At 37.3% G+C, this 21,467-nt stretch overlaps 1 protein-coding gene across 7 annotated transcripts; it reads right to left on the bottom strand.

The window, feature by feature from the left end:
• Positions 1–2,624: 2,624 nt before the first annotated feature.
• Positions 2,625–18,897, bottom strand: LOC117420055 (6-phosphofructo-2-kinase/fructose-2,6-bisphosphatase 3-like). 7 transcript variants are annotated; one of them, XM_058985951.1, is made up of 17 exons: positions 16,703–16,844; positions 13,521–13,646; positions 12,985–13,078; positions 12,826–12,892; positions 12,510–12,584; positions 12,107–12,163; positions 11,664–11,788; positions 10,866–11,073; positions 10,442–10,588; positions 10,112–10,216; positions 8,453–8,582; positions 8,281–8,343; positions 8,005–8,069; positions 7,429–7,602; positions 7,099–7,121; positions 6,200–6,251; positions 2,625–5,051 (listed from the first exon to the last, which is right to left on the bottom strand). In XM_058985951.1, the coding sequence occupies exons 1-17, from the start codon at positions 16,707–16,709 to the stop codon at positions 5,001–5,003; spliced, it is 1,569 nt and encodes a 522-aa protein (XP_058841934.1). In that variant the 5' UTR covers positions 16,710–16,844; the 3' UTR covers positions 2,625–5,000. The 7 variants fall into 7 exon arrangements, with proteins under 7 accessions (XP_058841934.1, XP_033889453.2, XP_033889456.2 ...); XM_034033562.3 differs by lacking the exon at positions 16,703–16,844 and adding an exon at positions 18,440–18,897 and having other exon boundaries at positions 2,626–5,051; XM_034033565.3 differs by lacking the exons at positions 10,112–10,216; positions 16,703–16,844 and adding an exon at positions 18,440–18,897 and having other exon boundaries at positions 2,626–5,051.
• Between the last annotated feature and the right edge of the window lie 2,570 nt (positions 18,898–21,467).

Here is a 21,467-nt window from a genome sequence, read left to right as displayed (position 1 = left end):
TAGACAGACATATGACTTAATTAGGGGGGTGTCGTCATTACATTCTCTTTAATTGATTTCATATGGTTTAAACAATATTATTTTATTTCCCACAATATAAACAGCTTTTTGTTTCCAGTGTATAAAAGGTATACATCGCAAGCAGAATATTTTTTGCATTACCCACTTAGCAACACAACTTATTTTATTTACATCACTCTTTTTAATTAATAGATCTAAAGCCCATAATACACAAGGAACTCCTTTCCAGTTATATATTACAAATAATCCAGGATGTTTCCTTCTTTCCAGTAGATCTGGCTTTTATGTTTATGATGTGACTATGCAAAGTGGCAATTCCATCGTGTTATCATGTTGCTTGAAAAGAATTTATGAAAATGTTTCCTTGTGTATGCTTTGTGTGATAATACTGTAGGTTAATCTCTCTATTCTGAATTTTAAACTAATATCCAGGAGTAATTTAGGTTGGCATTTTCTAACCCTACAAAAAGTCGTCCTATTCACAAAACTAGGAGTGTATTGTCAAAGACCACTTTTATTAACCAAGTGTGCAGTTCATGAGACCTTTTAAAACTTTTTAGAGCAGGTGTATTGGCTTATTCTCATTTTTCAGAGCACTGTTTATCCTGAGAGAATGTCTATAAACTATTTTAAAACATTACATAAAATAGTCTTCAAAGTTATGTGAATAGGGCCCATTAAGTCCCAAACACCAGCCCAAATGTGACAGTGCGGCAAAGTAGTTTGCAGTGTGCCGATGTAGTGATGATGTGATTGTGAAACAGAAGACAGACAACAAAGTTCACGATCCAAACGTGTTTTATTGTTTTAATCCTGGGCTGGCGACCACAAAGAATAATCCCAGGTAATATATAGCAATGTGTATTGCACTGTTCCAAAACAACGGGTTGGAGTACCTCGAAATAAGAAGACACAGTTAGTAAATAATAAACACAGTAGAACACACACAAAGACACACGTCCAGAGGGATTGTTATTGTGCTTGTGGTGATTTACAATTTATTCGTGAACAAGGTGTAGTGTTGTCCAGGTTTAGTGCTGGCCTGTAGCGACAGCTCCGGATCGTGTTAGCCATCTAATAACAACAAACAAGTAGATTTTAGACACGACAAAACAAAAAAACACTCACGATAATTCCACCGTACTCCTTCCGGTTCATCTTCACCATTACAAAGGAACAGATCACCTAGCCACGTCCCCTTTTTGTACCTTCAGTCACGCCCCTTTGGTTAACTTTCTCCTCCAATCCGTGGTTACCACATTGCTTTCTTTCTGGAGCAGATGGCAGACTTCCACCTAACCCTGGGAATGAATTGTCAGGCCATCCAGTCCAGGGCACTCTGTTCCTTTTACACAGCACCCTCACAGGTCGGGAGGGAGATTTATCACCAAGAATCACTCTGTCTCTGTCACAGGCATACACAGGAAAAAGACTTTGGTCCAATAACTTGAGGACAAGACAATGTTATATTCCCTGCTGTTTAGAGGTAGTATATCTTGACATCAGTTATTGCTTGAAATTTAAATATCAATTCAAAGGAAATTGTTTGTTGTAAAAACCTTTATGTGGCTTCAATTTGACCTTATCTTACACAAAGGCCCAATTCTCTAAAATAATCCTTTAAGTTGGCACCTCAAAACCAGGGAAAGCCCTTTTCAGATACTTGAACACGTTTAGACTGCAGGCATTAAAATGCATGCAGTCTATTTTTTTTAAAATGCATCAACTCTTAAGCCTCCCTTGAGGGGAAGCTTTAACTAGTCTTAAGTATATTATAGGGGCCATATTGCTGTATTGTATTTATAAAAAAAAGAACAATAATCAAAATAATACTATATGAATCATAAGGTACACCAACTGTACATACGGCAAGACTGGTGACATCTTAATTCAGTGAGCCTTGACTGGACAGTAAAAGACTGATGTTTATTAAGAAATGAAAGCTCACCAAGTGGAAATAACAACTCAAAACCTCAAAAGCAGAAAACAAAACAATGAAAGAGTAAATGAGAGAAGAACTGGTTGCTTACACAGCAACACTGATGAGTAACTTGGAAAAACAAGTACAGTCAAACCTGCTTAATATATCACTTCAAAAGGGACTGGGCAGAAATAGTGACAATAATAAGTGCAGTTGACATTATCAGGAGTTCACTAATAACCTGTCTAATTAAGCATTCCTACCTACCAATAGTAAACTTTTTTTTTTTTTTTTTTTTTTTTTTTTTTAACAGCGCCAATAGAACTACTGTTTTATTTTTTTACTGGAGTAGGAGGGACGCTCAATGAGATTTGCATTTTCACATAAAAACAAAATGCAGGTTTATATTGGGGTGGTTTAAAAACCACTGCTTAGATCACATACTATTACAATTGTCAATGGAATTTAGATTGTGTGTGGACTACAGTGTACATATACTGGTTTTTGTAAGTTTCGCATATTTGCTGTTTTAGTTCATTCTTGTTAAATATTTGAATTAAATAAATAATTTCATAGAAGACTTTCGAAAATGGCAACACACAAAACAGTGAATTTAAGCTATTGGTCCTGCAACTGCAAAATATATACATTTCTGAAAGGCATCCCAATTGACTTGACACAGCCATGTTTTTTTTGTTTGTTTTATTTTATTTCAGGTATAACTCAGACAATTATATAGAGAACAGAAAACAAGTAATATGCCAGCGAATCAGAAAACAAATATTCCAGGCTGTGCAGGATACAAAAAAAGAAAAAAGGAAAAATTCAAAAGTACAAATAAGCACATAAATGCCAAAATTGCATGAAGTTAAAATACTTGCTTTGACAGGTCGAGGTTTCTAATGGGCTGTTGGATAACAGAACACAGTAATCCAATTTACTTTAAATAGAGACAAACCCAAAAGATCTATGGGCACAGAAGTGTCCCTAGTGAATATATCCTCACTGTATGACTTTTCAGCTTGTTCAGTACAGCTTTAACAAAGATAAATCTACTCTTCTGCAATTAAAACTAAAACGTTTACATGCAAATAAATAAAAATTAGAATCAAAACAGAAACACACTTTTTAAAACTAGTCATTAAAAAAAAGTCTATTTTTAAAATAGTCAAATAAAATATGCTGTCATTTAAATCAAGCTTGACATGCACCATCTCCTTAAAAAGGTAAATGTATTTGAAACATTGACAGTATATACTTAAGTGTTTAGGCCAATTTCAAAAATACATTAATACACAGATCTTTTCAGTTCTGCAATCAAAGATAAAGGAAATACAGGAAAATATTAGGAGAACAAACAATTACATTACAACAGTAGGCTGCCAATTGCAATGTTCAACAATTAGATATGGACCAAAGTTCCAGATGAATTGCTGCTACTTCATTTACAAAGCAATGTTTAATGTTTACTGTGCAAGACAGAAGCACTAGGCACTGTGGTTAACTTTTCTGAACAATAACCACTTGATGGCATATAGCATCTCTAAAGGGCAAGGTAATATTCAATACTGCAATCTCAAAGTTAGAAAAATATCCTGCTTGTTTATCCAGATTTTGCATGTTCAAAACTCATACATAGAGTGCAGTGACACAAAACAATAATAAAAAATATTGCTTCTTTTCAATTAAATACATTTATTTTTCAGCCCCTTTAAACTACAAAGTTTGGTGACTTGCATTGAATAACTCTTCCCAAACAAATAACAATTAAGGAACTCCTAGTTTACAAAAAAACAATACAAATTAACAGGGAGAAGAAAACAAAGAACTACAAACAGTAAAAGATAAAAATGAATACAACAGATTCAGAATTGCACTCACCCATTACAGCCACCCTTTACGATAAGCAGGCCCTTTGTTAGTGACAGGCTGGTACCACAAAAAAATGTTTTTGGTAACAATGAACATTTACATGTCATTTGAGTGTAAAGCTATCAGCAACCTGTTAAGAACCTCAAGAGATACTGGATCAGTCCAGTCTATTCCCAAACTGACACGTCCTCTTAGGGATCAAGACAACTCTACATTCAATTGGCTAGAACAATCTTATCTCACACAAAAAGGAATCTAGCATCCCATTCATAATAGCAGTTTACTGTTGGTAATGTTACAGAACTGGTAAGAAACTTTGGTGGAGTGCAGGGTATTTAAAATGTATTGTGCTAGTTTTGACTGTAAATCTCTCTTAAAGGTATAATTAAAAACACTAGTTAAAAAGCATTGATAAAAACAGAACCCTAGGAGTCAGACACATCAACTACTACCTAGAATAGTAAAAAAAAAAAATCAGTCCTAGAAAATACTCTTATATGGATTCACGAAGACTTCAGCTATACGGTGCAATTTTGAAAAATATCGGCGTTCATATGTAAAGTGCAATCGAGTAGATTGTGTAGAGTTTAGGTTTGCTGTAAACGTGAGTCACCAGGCATATTCACAATGGTGGCCCTTTTAAAACAATTGCTAAATAGGCAGCTTTTAATAGGCTTTCAGAATACTATTTTCATCAAGCACTGTGCTTACATTTTTAAAAGGACTTATTTGCCTAGAGCAAAGTTAGCATTCTTCTATTCGTTAGGTTGTATATACTGGACACTTAGGATCATGAGAAATAGCAGTCCTATGCACCAAGACTGTAGCATTTTATGAACAGCTTACCACAAACATTTTAGCTTGGTTTACTCTAACATTCACTTACACCATATATACACTATTTACAAATATCCAGCAAGATCTCTACAATGAGATTTTTCTTATTTACAAAAAAAATGGAATTTGTGTACTATAAGCACTTACAAATTATTACAATGGTGTGACATTTCATTTCGTTTATATAGATGTGAAAATGGTCAATGCATTTTGATATAATACATCCAGCCCAGTCCAGATGATCAGAAGATGCAACAAAGAAAAGCCCTGTGCATTCGTAGGGTTCAACATTAAACAATGTCCCAAATGAAGGTTGAAAGGTTGAATTACAAGCAGGTGGTTCAGGGGTTCAGTGGTAAGCCTGCGTTGCCTCGGGTAGGTCTGAAGGTCTTTTCATGTTCTGTGTAAGATATAAAGAAATGAAAAGGGTTTACCACACAGTAAAGCTGTACCGCTATACTACGGTACAAAATACAACATCAAGAACCAACGTGCTAAATGCACAGCATGCAAATGAAGCAGATGATCAAATTAATGCAAGTGCTCTATGTTGTCACAGACTACAAAGGCAAGGCAGACCATCCTGTTCGTATCTCCTTAGTTACGGTACAAAGCATTACTTTCCCTGCAAACAGAAACAAATGCCAACATGTAAAGATACAAAACTAGAAGTGTGACCAGTCAGGCACACCCATATCTAAAGCCAAGCAGGTTTTCTAGATGGCTGGCTGACTGTTCATTATTATTAGTCATTCTAATAAATTCACAGCATTCATACTCTTATTTGCCTCATTTATCTGTACCTCTTGTGGTACAGATTTCCAAAGGGGTTTACTTTTAACTTTCTTCCCAGTTTTTGTTGCTCTTCATGGTGGTGGAATTGCATTAGCACACTGACAAGCATCCCCTTCCTATTATGAAGCTTTGAAAGGAGTGGAAATCGCCCCTTTGTTCCATAAAATCTTGCGATTGCCAAAGCTGTCCGTTTTAAAACTACTGTATAACAGTATACACAAACTTACCTCTAAGAGACTAAGTTTAGGGTTTTATGGTCTCCTATATAAATAGCTATTTGTTTTTGTTTGTTGGTTTCATCCCTTTTCTACACCTAACTGCAGTTAAGCCAATGTTCCACTGAAAAGCCTTTTAAAAGAAGGCATGGAGTACTTTCTTACAATTACAAATTAAAAGGAAAATAGTACACTTGACTAATCTAAAATGTATAGAAACTTCACACATCTCCTAAAATTACAATGCAGTGAAAAGACAAATCATTCCTCAAGATTTTAATTGTGTAGTCCCTGGCACTTTCCATTTTATACCTCCTGAACCCTTCAAAATAAATACAATGTCAAATAGGCATAAGAGACACAGCTTCAGCTCCAATATGGCACACAATTACTTCATTTTAGGGTCGACTGCATTAATCTTTACTCTATTAATCTTCACTGCATTCTTTACAAATGGAGGCACTGTTATGTCAAAAGATTTGTCCATAGGATGGATCACTTAAGAACTAAACAAAATGGTAGCCAACAAGCCTTTTACCTTTGAAATATTAGTGAGGAGAAAACTTTGAGATAAAAGGAAAACTGTTCGCCTTAAACATGAAAAAAGGAAGAAAAGGAAAAGAATTAAACAAGAATGACTTTTGTCAGATATTAAGCACGTAAAACCTTATTTATGCAGCATTTAATGGGGTGCTAAATGTTAATTAACATTTGACTATAACATGTTAGTATTATTTATTAATTAGAAAGGGGATCAGATTAGTAAAACTAAAATCCTGCACAACAGAAAACGTTGACTTGCAAAATTAGTTATACACTTTGGGGTGGTTTCACAGGCCCCCTCAATTATCTTAAATTCAAGTTTTGATCTAAATTTTACAAAGCTCATTTATTCTGAACTATGTACTCTACCCTCCTCACAAGGTGGCTGGTATTTTCTTTCAGCAGCATGCACTGTTTGTACAGATCTTTAAGTGTGTAACCATGTTTGTCCTTAATTTAAAAAGCGAGTGAATTTGCTCATCAGCCTTTAAAAAGACAAATGGGACTGTTCAACAGATCTGCAGGGATAAGGATTTTAAAACCGTTTTACTTGGCGGACAGCTGCTGGGCTTTAATATTTCTATATAATGAATTGTTTTTGCTGATGGACATAATTCGTTTCTAAAGTAATACAAATGTGCAGATCAGAATAGTGAAGCTAATCCTTACAGATAGGCTTCAATACTGGTTCAGTCAGTTGCAGACAGTTTTATTAATCTCTTAATCAACACTCTACTAAACCCACGGGGGTTCACAGGCAGACCCAGAGCCAGCAGTGCACGTTACTTCAGTTGCACATTCGGTTGCACTCAAAAGCTATGTTGAACTGACATTCTTTAGAGTTTTAATGTGGTAGAAGGACAAGACTGAATAAAAAGAAAGTAAAGTACTTACAAGCAAGCTTTGCCAAGCCAAGGCTAAGAAAGAAAAGAATAACAAGATGTGGTAATCTGCTGACCACAATTGAAAGAAGTGTATTTTTTAAGATGGATTAATGTGGAACTTCAAAACCATGTAATTTACATGACATCTACAAATGTGCAATTTCCCTGTTCGTTTACATTTTCCAAAGGTAAGCCCATTCATGTAAACATCAAACACAATATTAAACAGAAATAATGACTAGTATATGACGTCTCATGCAGAAAGGATGTGTGGGTATTGGGGAGGGGGGGGGGGGGGGGGGAATTGAAATATAAAAAAAGGAATGAAATGAGAACTAACTTGTCCAGGTACAGAAGTGGGGATGTCAGAGGCGATGTGCACAGGCAGAGCAGATGAAGTCGATGATATATGATCATCTAGGCTGTTCATTCTTGGCTTTTTGGTAGGCTCAGGGCTTGCCAGCGGGGTAACACTATTGCGCCTCATTAAAGTGCTAGGTCCCTTCTTTATATCCTGCCCAAAGCAAAAGAGACAGAGAGAGAAAGAGAAAGAGAAAGATATCGAGAAAGAGAAAAGTTATAGCAAGTACAGCCTATGACTACAAAATATTATATTCATTACATTGTTATTGGGCTTGTTTCCTTTTAGGAAATGACTACAAAGACTAATGTAAAGATAGAGAAGTGGGGAGGGTATTAGCAAAACTTGAAGATTGTGCCAGTATTAACACAGCTACTGCAGAAGCAGAAGGACTGGGAGTCGTGTGCAAGGATACAGGGAAAGGGATTTCTACAGAAAGGGAATCTCCTTGGGCTGGTACTGTTCAATAACTCACCATGACTCAGCCATCATAAGCCCTCCCAGTAAATCTACAACCTAACTCACATTACCAAGAATTAGCCAGCAAGTTCTTACCTCTGGTCTGTCCCTGTGGGTGTTTACTGCATTGACATTCAAATAAATGGATTCAACTTTGCAGCCTTCAGGAAACAAGAAAATATAGTTTGTTTGCGATTGTCAGCAATTTTTATATTTTATATATATTGCCACCCAGACACTGGCATCCAAGTGTCACCTATCAAACCACCTTAGAAATATTATAGTCTGAAAGGTTGCAAGCTTTAAATATCTTTTGAAGCTGGATGTTAATGAATAGATGGATGATTTCGGTGGTGTATATTAAAGGCTTACCATATGCAACAGGAGTCAGTTTCAGTACTGTATGGAGAGGACACTTGAGGTAGGGCATCTCATCTGCAATATGGAACCTTGTGTTAAAATTGTACAAGAGAGAGAACTGTATAGATGAAAAAAAGGGGCAGGGTATTCAGTCAGAGATTAGGAAGCCATGTAGATATTGTACCTGCGCTCTTGTCCAGGAAGTAAGCCAGGAGACACCTCATGACAGCCTGGTGACACACCACAACAACATTCTCCTGTCTCTCCAGCTCCATGATGACCGGCTCCAAGCGCTGGACCAGGTCCTGATAGGACTGGAATCACAAAACACAGACGACACAGGCATCTTTAGTGAACTCATTCATCATCTACACTAGGATAGGGAAGGCTTGCATTTTTGCTCTTCATTGTACATGCCAGTATGAATGAGCAATTTAATAGGCATATCTTCTTGTATGCACAGCATGAACAATATTACAGTAAATTCAGCAAGGAAGAGGCAGTGAGATTGGTCTAAATGTATTAACTGGCCGCAAGTTTTATTGCAGCAATTACTTGGCTATAAAAAGAATGTCAATTGCATAGTTTCAAATAAGGATATTTTGATATGTTTACCTCCATTTTAAGTGATCAAATTACACCCTCCCAAATTAAGTGATCAAATTACACCCACACTGCTCTCTTATTGCCCCCACTAAATATGTTTAGCTCTTGTGAGTAATTCTTAAATATTTGAAGCAAGATAAAAAGAAAACTTCTCAAATATTTAGTTTTATTTTAGTAAGAACTTCTAATACACAAAAGTATAGAAAGAGTACACACAAATTACTGAAACTGCCAACTGCTGAACTAAGGATTCAGTTACTGGTAAATGAAAGACAAAAGTTTTCAATCTCAACAAGGATAAGTAGGGGACCAATATATTCAATTAATATTTTTTTCATATTGTGCAGCACCCTGAGACACCTTGATGTGAAGGGTGCTATATCAAAGTTATTATTATTATTATTATTATTAAAACCGTCCCCTCAAAATGCTTAAAGACTTTAGAATTTGCCTAAGAACACATGGAAGAGGGCACAGCAATTATTTATTATTATAATTTATTTCTTAGCAGACGCCCTTATCCAGGGCGACTTACAATTGTTACAAGATATCACATTATTTTGTACATTCAATTACATTATTTTTTACACATTATTTTTTACATACAATTATCCATTTATACAGCTGGGTTTTTTACTGGAGCAATCTGGGTAAAGAACCTTGCTCAAGGGTACAGCAGCAGTGTCCTCCACCGGGGATTGAACCCACGACCCTCCGGTCAAGAGTCCAGAGCCCTAACCACTACTCCACACTGCAATAGCCAACTCCTCACTGTTTTGAAAGATATGTAGATATTTCAAAGTCTACTGGTTGGTTTCACATACCCCAATTAACACTTATCTTGGACTAGCTAATGTTACATTGGGTAAGGTAGACCACGATTAGTACCAATCAAGGTCTGTAAAACCAGCCCTACATGCTTAACAGTTCAGGGATATAGGATCTCAGAACAGAGGGACCTGAAGCTAGGAGTAGCAGACTTCAGAAAATGTACACAGCTAAATGTTAAAGGCAATTCCAGCCTCCCTGGCTGTTTGAGTTACTACATTCATTCCTTGGCAGTTCCCCTCGAAATACCTCCCTTTGTGCCCATTAAATTAACATATCAAGAGAAACACTTCAGGGACCACTGCTCTGCCAATCTTGGAAAACAATCTAATCCACTATGTTTCAGGTATACTTTCATTTTCAAAACTGCAGAACGCAGAGATGGAGACAATTGCCGGTGATGGCATACCTCCCCAGTTGGATAGCGGTAATGATATTTGTCCTGATCACGTAAAGCGAATTCCTCAGGGTACCTCTCCTTGACTTCTTCATAATTCATTTCCTCGCACACCCCCTGGAGCAAACACATTATGTGTGTTTAATTAAACGTGACAACTCACAGATAACTAAAACTAGTCATGGCTTTGAGACTAGCAAAATAAAGTTCTGAAGTTGGTAGGAATGAAAAAAGTACATAGGGGCATCATCAATAGGCCAAAGTCTACTGTTGTATAAGGACATGCAGTGGGGATTTAAATAGCTAAACACCCCATTATAAATATACAACATGAATACTTACAGCGTCAATCTCGTTAAGTGCTTTCCATTGTTCATAAGGCATGTCCAGTGCCTCTGCAGTTTGGATGGTCCTCTTTAGCTGGCTTGTCCATACCTTGAGATTCTTCTGGTTCTGCTCCTTAAGATATCCTGACAGAGCCCTCGCAAACTGTGGAAATGGAAGCCAGCAACAACACTGAGCCATCATGCAGTGAAGGCATAATAGTACGTAAAAGAAAACACAAGAGATTTCTAGTTTGAGAGACTTTATTTTCTCTTTTACCTTTCCCCTCCCTCCTGCCATTAGAGCAGATTTTTCAAAGCAGTGTTATTTTCAATATCAACCATTGAAATCATGTTACAAGGTTTAAAATCAATAGTTTAATCCATTCACAAACACAAGAAGAAATGTAAGAGTTCTTCACTCTTTGTATAAGGAAATGTACCTTCTTCCCCCTGGGAGACAGCTCAGAGTCTCCCCCAAGCTGGCCCCGGAGGTTGTGCTCACTTTCTCCATGGCGACACAGATAAATGGTGCGAGGCTGGACATGCATGTTCATCAAGTAGTAAACAATTTTACTCTGGATATAATCCTGGATACGGTTCACCAAAAACCTCCGACCAACATCGATCACTTTAATGAAAGAACGGTCCCTGGGGTGGCAAAGGCAATAGAACCCAAATCAGTAAAAATGGTAACTAATAAATATCTGATCAATAAATAAAACTTGTCATACAAAAGGGTACAAACAATTACATTGATGAAACAGTGGCGAAGACAAACACACGCTGTCCTCCGAAATGTGTGCCATCAGCCGACCACAGGAACACCATGCAGCCACCTCAGAGCTACAGCGTTGGAGGACAACGCAGCTCTGGGCAGCTTACAGGCAAGCCCATAGGCACCCAGCCAGTCTACAGGGGTTGCTGGTGTGCAGTGAGCCGAGGACACCCTGGCCGACATAAGCTCCCCCCGCCCCATGGTGGTGCTCGGCTAATTGTGCGCCGCCCCTTGGGAACTCTTGTCCACTGCTGGCAGTGGAAAAGCATGGACTTGAACCGGTGACCTCCATGCTATAGGGCACATCCTGCACACCATGCAGGATGTGCACACCATGCGGAGCGCCTTTACTGGATGCGCCACTCGGGAGCCCCCGAAACAAACAGTTTTAAGCTTCTTTATCAAAGTAGCAAGCTAGACATTAGCAGACTTCAGCTGTCAAATCATGTGTGAATGTGCATACTTGTCATAGTGATCTGGCTCCAGAGGTTGATATGAAGCCCTGTAACATTCTATTCTCTTGAGGAAATCGTCCATGGCATCTGTTCTATTGCAGTCTTTGTAATCTGGACAAGACACCTTGACTTCCTGTATAGAAAAAAAAGACACAAGAAGCTTTGACCATCAAGGGGGAAGAAGTTCTCATCTCTGTGCCACTATAACAACCGCTTTTAAACAATAAGCACTAACTTGTTTGCAGCTGCTTGGTGCTTCATTGGTGCCATAGCTTTCAAATTGTTTTATTTTGTTTACATTTTTTTTTTGTAAAAGAAAACACCATCTAATGAAATTGATAATTAAAATATCTATGCAAGTATTAAATTTGTGCGATGGAACAATTTTATACATCATTCACTTTGTATGCATCATATATGCCAAGTGGTGAAATACTCTTTTGAGACTTACCATAATATTTGTCTCAACAACACTTGGATCTTCACAGACAGACTCAACAAAAAACACCTAAAAAAGGGGAAGAAAAGTTTGTGTCTTCTTAGATCCACATCAGTCAGCATATTAAACATGTATTCCTTAAAACATCTTCAATATTAAAAGATCCTGAAGCCTGTAACAGAACCATCACCAGTGCCTGCATTTTGCTTAATCGATTTGCTTCTTTAAACATCATTCATATCAGGTTTGTGTGTCAATTTAACTGACACTTTCCCTCCAGACCGCATGCTCAAATGATCAGGAGTGTGTTGTACTAATGTGAGTATTAAGCTGTAGTATGCCATGCCTCAGAGGCAAAAAAAAAACAAGTTAACATGCATCTTGGGTTGCTCGTAGAAAATAAACGTGTACTGACCTTGAATCCATTCTCTTTGCCAAAGTTAAGGATCATGTCTCTCCTCTCCCTTGTTGTGTTGGTAGCATCAAAGACCTAAAACAGCAAGAACAAGGCAAAAAAGCAACTTTCAGGCAACCTTTTCTGACAACTTCTGGTGCAACATTCTGGAAGTAGGCTTAATGCAAAAAAAAAAAAAAACACCACACACCTTGTCTATTTTTTTTTTTTTTTCTTCATAGAAGTTCTTCTAGCCAGACAATTTACAGACAGGTAATATTATCAATGCATTCCTTCAAATAACCTGTACTGAATGTAAATTAGTAAGATGACTTACAGCAAGCTGGCCACCTTCCTCAGAAAGGTAGGATCTGACATCTTTCAAAGCAGCTAAGGCACATTGCCTGCAAAAAACAAAAAATTAGTACTCTGAAATACATAGTATAAAATTAGGCTTGAAATTGAGGTGGGGGGGGAGGAGAGGGGTCTCACTTACTTTCTTATTTTCATTCCATCTTGATTATCTGGTCTGAAGAAGTCATACGAATTACAGTTGACTGCTTCTCTACGATATTCCCCGACATTGAACACTAGTAAAAAAAAATAATAATAATAAATAAAAAAGGTAAATCATCCATTACTTTAAAACAGGTGCCATTTGGACTTACATCTTGTTCCATAGAAGAGAGGTGGACAAGATAAATAGGTTACAAATACCAAATCTTTAGCTGTAGGGATGACGTCAGGCCAGAAAGAATCACACACACAGGCAGTACTTGACATGAATCGCAGCACGTGAACTAATCTGTGAAAACTCTGTGCTCACATATTAAGTACTTTAAATGCACGTGCAGTGAAGTGCAATCTCCGTGCCTAAATACAATTATACATTTTAAACACTCGTGCTCATTACCCACATTATATCCCGTGTACCAACTACAATACACCAACATTAACACACGCAACATACAACATATAACACACAAATGCACACAGGGGCAGGGCACATTGCCACAATATAACATTACAAACCTTTAGAAGGGACTCCAGTCCAGTTGAGGTAGCGTGTCAGTTTCTTTGCAATGTAGGTCTTCCCACGAGCAGGCAGTCCGACCATGACTATCACAGTGGGTGAGTTTGTCAGGTGGGGGCCACCGGCTGTTTTGGAGCACATAATATTCATTAGTATTAATTACTCCACACTTCCTTCTTGCCATCTAATTAAATGTTGGTTGACATTATGATTGTTAAAAGGTTGTCATTAGCGTTGTTGTGTCTGATTTTGTCAAGTATAAAATAAAGTCAACTGTAGGTTTAACTGAACTGCCGAGTGGCGCATCCGAAGTCATGACTTGTACGGCCCAGCTACAGGACGACTACATCCCTTTCAGTGTGCCGCTGCAGAGATGAATTTCCCATCTTTTAGCTGTCTTATTTCAGTATTATTTTGCAAGATTTGCATTGTACAAAGCCACATGGATGTTTATTAATCGCTGAATACAACGTTGCATTTTTCCCAAACAGTGGATTTAGATGTACCCTTTATAGCAATGGAAAGTTCCACTGCTACACATTCTCCTGTTAGTTTTTTTTTTACTCCACCAGCCTCCATATTTTTAAAAGTAGAGAATCTCTCCTTCGTACACATTTTTAACTTAACTGACGTGCGCGTTAGAAGTCCTTGCCACACATGGCAGCGCTTCATTCATGAGAGATATTTTTAGACAGGCAAAAAAGGAAGCAGGAACTGAGTTTTAGGAAGCACTTGCACACAGAGGAAGAAAAAAAATACTAAATGAAAAATGCCATAATCCACTCACTGATAACACACTGACCCAACCCAGCCCAAACTACAATATACAAATCAAACCCGACCCCGACACTTCTTGTCGGGTCCCATTGGGCTCGGGTCAGATAGCGAGGCTCTACATCATATATCATAACCACAATAAAATGCACATAGCCCCAGCAACCCTGTGCAAATGATACATTAGTCAATACTGGCACTTAGATATAAGCCACTTAATCTATGGTAGCATGAGATAACCATATCAATGCAGAATCATGGGCATACCATAGAAGATTTAAATCCTTGCATAGACAAAGTTACAGTATTTTTTTTTGTTTTCTTTCAAGATAAAATCCAGCTACCAAGAGTTTGATTCAGATGACACAAAGGGTTTATTAGAACTAATCGAAGTTGTCTCTGTACAGTATAATGACATAGGGGTGATCCAATGTAATTGTGTCGCAGAAATAAAAGGAAAAAAGCAAGTCGGCACAAAGGCTGAACTCTTTACTTGCCAGCAACCCAAATGAACATCAAGGTACAAACTGTAATAAAGAGAGGCAGATAATCCTAATATAAATCCCAAATCTTGACAGTGTACGTGAGGCACGAGGAGTATGTGCTGAATGTCAGTTCATAGTAGTATGACTAATACGGCTGCCGTCTCAGAATGCCATCTTTCTGTAAGGCAATGAATAAAATGTAATTATTTATACTGCCAACATTCAATTGTAAAAAAGAACACCTGGGGCATACTTATAACAGTCATGTCTGCTATAAATGCCTGCTAATAAAAATGTTTTCCCTTAAACTCATTCTTGAGTTTAAAAGGTTACAACTCACAGCATGTTAAAGTTACACAGTCAGCACTCGCATATCCGACCCTATATAATCTTGACTTCAGTGACGGTTAAACGCGTGTGACGCATATCTGATTATTTCATTTTGGCCCGTTCCAACCCTTGTCTTTCAGGAAACACAAAAAAGATACAATAGCAAAAATACATATCTGAAAAAACTGTTTTAAAATAAGTAGGCTTCCATTTAGATGTACTGTATTGGTTTTGTTGGTACAGTACTACATTTAACAGAAGTATTTTAATTCTGAACGATACGATTCTGAAAACATTACTTGCCAGAAGAGACAACACATGGACTGTAATACAGTACATACTTTTAAATCCGGTACGCATTGTAGCAGTATGTAAAATTTAACGACCCAACAGCAAAATGAAATCAAAATGTTACCCATGCACGGAACTGCGTACAACGTAAAAGGTAATGCAATTGAGTAAAATATATTAACTAAAGTTTCCAGAATTAAAACAGTATCCAAAGCCAGTATTCCAAATTGCAGAATATAGTTCTTGATAAGGCCCTAGTGTCACAATACACTTGCAAATGAAAATGCACAAAAGGTTTATTTGGGTTGCATTTTCATCAGGTGAAACTGGAGGAAGCGCCGTGTAACTGCACAGACTGATTTGGCATGCAGAGAAAAAAAAATGCGGGGTGTGTCGGATATTTAAATATATAGTAACATTAAAGAGATGGGTTTTGTATCAGAAAACTGGTGACGGAAATCGTGTGTAACGGGTAAGTGCATTAATTTGTCACATTACATATTCTTAATACAAGGGCGGTAAAACGCGACCGACGTGTATCTAGGTAACGGATATCAGAGTGCTGACTCTAGTACTCATAAAATATCCCAAACTAGAGCAAATATGTTATCCTGACAAATCTACTTGCCATATGCAGTGCTCTATATGACATCACCTATATGAAGTAATCAGATATTAATATGTCGTTCTGTAAACTACTGTATAGTGGGATGTTGTCAGTATCAAATGAAGGCAACGAGTCAATAGAGTTCCTATGAAACTAATGTCTGAATTGTATAAAAATCATTATCCTGCATACCAAATTATAACTGAATATATATACAAAGAAATTAAATAAAAACACACACTTATATTCTGTCTGCTTTGAGAAGAGCTTGTTATGTCATGAGATTTATTTTACATAACTGGCAGATGCACTGTATACAGCAAAACCAACAAACTGTGAGAGCAGACACACACATGCATCAAACTGATAAGTAGGGTTATGAACCTGGGCATGCACAAAGGATTTGGACAAGAAAGGCAATTCAGAGGCACCTGCATCCCATTACCCCACTAACACCCCTCCAGTTAGGTTATACAGTACAGTATGTATGCATTTGATATAATTCGAAAGCTACAGAAATTCTAATACATAACCCCCAGTGACAGTATATACATCTGCTGAGCATTGTAGTTTCTAATTTGCACTTTGCTGGAAGTCATAATTTAGCAGGAAACCAAATAATTTCCACCTGTGTTCTACAGTCCTGTGTCCCCCCCGTCCCCACTCTGTTATTTGAGGAGTAGTCTGCATCTACCTTCCATCTGCTGATTGCCGTTCTCAGCCTGATTCTCCAAATGTCCTCTCTGAAGATTATCTGGGACTGGTGTGTATGCACAGCAATCCCTCTCCACTGGGCCCTGTTCCAATTCCTTATATTTTCTAAGGACTCCATTGAATCAAAGGGCTATGATACCACTGCCTGTAAGCCGGGGATTCTCAATGGTTACTATAGCAACATTTGCTACATCCATTCACTGTGCAGTGATCTACCTAATTTGCATTCAGGACTTGGGTTTGTGACTAAGCACTGGCTGACCACTGTAGACGCCTATTTAAAAAGGTACTGCTTGCTGTGTTTCACACAATTTACTGTGTAAATTATGTGTGAAACGTTTCTAGTCAAGCTTCTTGTTGTGCTCACACCCTGTGTGGGGTTTTCTCCTTTAGTTCCATTATTATGCACCCAGCCACCACAGCTAAAGTACAAATGCAAATACTAGAGGCTGGCATTACAATTTATAATTTTGACCCAGCAGACTGCTCCATCCCCCAAAAATAATTTCATGTCAACTCATTATCAATTTAGCCTATTTAGCCGAAAAGGTTACCTTTACTATAAAAATATATAACACTTTCAAATACCTTAGTCGGTTTAGTTTTAGCATGTCACAATATAGCTCTGCCACAGCATATTTTGCACAGACCCGATTAGACAATGTGTTCACGTGATATAACGATTACCTTGGAAATAACCAATAAACCGAAATTGGCAATTTAATTTGGATCTTCCAGTTTATTTGTTTATTTTTTATTTATTTTTATTTTTTAAACTATATTAGATTAGAGTACCACACACTGCGTCGTGCCTACCAGTATCTGATTTAAAGTGTATTTAAATTTGCTTATCTTTCCAGTTGTATTTATTTAGGAAAACACGGAATATAATCGGACTATGGTACTACAGCCAATGCTCTGGTCTTCAACAAACTATGTTCCTTAGCAATAGCGCAGCACCGCAACACTGCTGTTAACGGGGTTGGGTATATCGGCACCCGAACTGGAATTTCTTGACCGGTAGACAGTCGGTGGGTGGGCTGATCATGAGGAGTCACAGCAACACCGCAGCCAGCAATAAAATCGAGGCACAAATCCTAATTCTGACAAATAGTGTAAAGAGAAAAAAAATCTTCAACAGAAACAACCCCATCTATTTTACCTATTTTTTTGGCTTTTGCGTTTGATTTAAAAAAAACAAAAAAAACGGTGCATTATATATGTAGGCTAACAGTGGACAATGCGAAGCAGCCTACGTGTGTTTTCGCTACACCTTCCCAGCAACGGATTCGTTTGTACACCACTTTCTGGTATGTCGATCACAAACTCACAACAAAGTAAAACGTAGTGCTTATGAAATGACTGTAAAAACGTATGAATGTAACTGGTTCAGAAGCGTTACATGTTTATTCCTACCGAACACGAATGTCGTAATTTTAACACAATATATCAAGATTAAAATCGTGTTCTGTGCAGCAAACCCCGTGCGATACGAAGCTGTTCGACTTGAGATGTCTTTGAATTCCAGCTCAGTGAATGACGCCAGTAAAACGCAGAGTGAATCTACAATAATGTCACTACACATTCATGTGCTGTGTACCGATAAATTACACCGTCCTGCGCTATGCAATCTATTTAATAATAAAACCGAAGAACCGTACATGTTGAAAAAAACACACACTCATATAGCAGTTTAAATACAAACTACAATACTTACAACTGCAAGGTATAGCGGGTTTATCATCCCTTGAAGAAATCCAGATTTTTTGGATTCGATTTCGTGTAAGCTCCCTGGGCATCGCGGTTTAAAAAAAACCAAAAAGTTTCAGTAACTGGGGGATTTAGGCTATCACTATAAGACGCGTTTCGAAAAAGAATTGTAAAATAAAAAGTTACTAATCACAACGCAGATATAATATATATTGCAACAATGTTGAATTCTCCAATGCCCCCAAAAAATGTATAAATTAACACGGGGTTTTAAAGTACTCCTCCAGAAAGCGTCGATATTTACATTTGTTAATCGATAAATAAATTGTTAGTCCCAGAACTATACCGGCATTTCAATCTCCACTATGTGCGCCTGTTCCTGGATTTAAAAGGAGACAAGCCGGCAATGTAACGTGACTGAGGTGACGTACGTGACAAGGCGTGGTATTGTAACCCCCCTTTGACAAGTGCTGCTTACTGCCGCCTTGTGGGACGAAACAGTTGTCTTTTGTTTGTTTTAGTTTTTTGTTTTAAAAAAGCCCCTTATTACCCAACAAAAGGTACGGCGCAACTACAAACCCACTAATATCAATTGTAAATCGCGTGTGTGAGTCTATCTATCTATCTATCTATCTATCTATCTATCTATCTATCTATCTATCTATCTATCTATCTATCTATCTATCTATCTATCTATCTATATATATATATATATATATATATATATATATATATATATATATATATATATTTATATATTTAAAAAACTAAGAGGACTTCCCTTTTTTCCACAACTGTTTTTTCAGGAGATGTGTATGCAGAATGTCTGATTCTCTTTCCTCAACGCAGGTGATTATTTTACATAGACATGAAGTTTGAAGAAACTGTAGTATGTACAGATAATTATCGCTGGGTCAGTGCTCTGTCCATTGTCGCCTGCAGACACGTACTCCACGTATTTTGCAGACTGTGGCTTGGCCTGAAACGTGAGTAAACCTGAGGAGGGGGAGGGATGCTAGACTCCTTATAACGGTTCACTGCTGACACCTTTCTGATGCAGCAAATGTTCATATTCTTTACAATTGCACATGCTTTGCCATTCACTGTCCGTTTTATAAATTTACATTTTAATTTTCAATTACTTACAGTGTCTATATGCTCCATTCATATAAACAATGTTAAATGGAGTTTAAGGTAAAATCGAGCATGATTTCTGTGTGAGTTTTATTTACAGGATGCTGTCATGGTGTCCTTGTGTCTTTCCACCTGAATGCTTAATCACCCAAGACATACACATAAACAATCTACTAATTATATTTCAAACATTAGATAGTGGTTGCACATTATCCATAGTGTTTACTCAACACACAGGGGAATTAAAATTTGGTAAAACAAATAGAAATAAATAAGACAGACAGGCAGGCAGACAGACAGACAGACAGACAGACACCAATACATCAGAATCACAATACTTAACGTGCAGCTATCACATATCAAAACAATGTTGTTGGCTGCACATACATACACTGCACACAAAAACATAATTTGTCATACATACTGTAGTTCTCCATGGTTATGTAATAACGTGAAGACATCTTGTCAAAGGAATTCACACTTATGACAAGTTGTACTGCAGGGGGAGATGTATTTGTTCAAGTATTTGTTTTCTTTGGGTCAGCCAGGCAAGTTTAAAGCCATGTTAAATATATAAGGAACACTAAAAAGAACAACTGAAGCATGTCTTTAAAAAAGACACCAAAAAAAGATACCAAAATATTGCTGGTGGAAGTGTCTTGTCTTAGATTAATAATAATGTTAAAGACAACAAACTCTAAGGTTTTATATCCTATTATATTACAAGTGAAAACTCTCTGCTATTCACTTTCATTGGAATTCCAACTCCTGTGGTTTAGATTGCATACACAAGGTTCCATTCACAGCCACCAAACAAGTGATATCAAATTCAGACCCAGTGTGGAAGTGGATGACTAAAACCTGGATTTTTTACTTGGTTCAGTTTGAAAGCATTTAGTCCAAGATTAGTGTTAATCAAGGTCTGTGAAACCAGACGAATATTGCATTTCCTGCAAATTTGGTTCAGTTAAAACTGATAATATACAAGAGGTGCATATATATCCTTTGCTAAGTTTGCAGAAAATGCAATATTCGTCCAGTTTCACAGACCTTGATTAACACTAGTATTGGACTGATGTGTTTTTAGGTACGGTAGGTAGTCCAAGACCAATGTTAATCGGGGTCTCTGAAATCTGCTGATTGTTATACAAAATGCTAAATAACCAGCAAGAGACAACTTGGGTTTAGGTAGAAGCAGTTGCCATTTTTATCCTTATCAAAGAACTTTGCATTTGCCTGAACAGAATTAAATTTGGGCCCATTGTCTGTGTTTCATACATATATGATTACATTAAAACAATATTGACTACATCCATGGCAGTTTCCTACTCCACTAAAATCTGTTCATGCAGAACAAGATATTATGAAATCGCTCTAGCATATTTCTATTAACGTGGTAGATATTTTTTACAGTTAGAAAAAGTTGAGTTACGTCAACAAGTATCAGCGAGTATAATAACTGAAGCAGAGGCTATCACTGCATGTTAACCGAGATTGAAAAAAATATTTCTGTTTGCAACTGTTCTATTCTAAACATGTTGAGACAGCCAAGCCATTTTTCTGCCGTTTATCATGGAGGCAGCTTCTCGGGGCCTCTGCCGACGCAGTGGGCATTCAGTCTTCACATGCAGGGAGCATGGCATAATATTTACTAGTACTGCCTGCTGCGTGGACATTTCCAGGAATATCATTCCATCAAGAGAACCAGCGTCACCAAAGATTAGCAGAATTGCAACTAATTATATACAGCATGTGGACATGTTGTAGTCAGGAGTTCCCTCACTTTTTTTTAAATATTTGCATTCATTTTCAATATGTAAAGGCTCCTGAACAAATAATTTGTTCAATTTTAAGACATCTTTTAACTTAATATATAGAAAGGGGCAGCATGTTTTAAGAAG

Source organism: Acipenser ruthenus, chromosome 14, assembly GCF_902713425.1.
Source record: "Acipenser ruthenus chromosome 14, fAciRut3.2 maternal haplotype, whole genome shotgun sequence".
In the NCBI taxonomy this organism is placed as follows: Eukaryota; Metazoa; Chordata; class Actinopteri; order Acipenseriformes; family Acipenseridae; genus Acipenser; species Acipenser ruthenus.
The sequence above is the reverse complement of the archived record's forward strand: the minus strand, read 5'-3'. Positions and strand labels throughout refer to the sequence as shown.

Bases quoted from the DNA above. Each gene is read 5' to 3' on its own strand.
- LOC117420055 (XM_034033562.3), bottom strand. From the start codon at position 18,521: ATGCCCAGGGAGCTTACACGAAATCGAATCCAAAAAATCTGGATTTCT. The intron at 13,079-13,520 runs GTTTGTAATGTT...TTTTTTTACTAG, and splicing joins GACTGGAGTCCCTTCTAAAG to TGTTCAATGTCGGGGAATAT. The intron at 5,052-6,199 runs GTAAAAGGCTTG...TATCTTACACAG, and splicing joins TCCTCACTAATATTTCAAAG to AACATGAAAAGACCTTCAGA.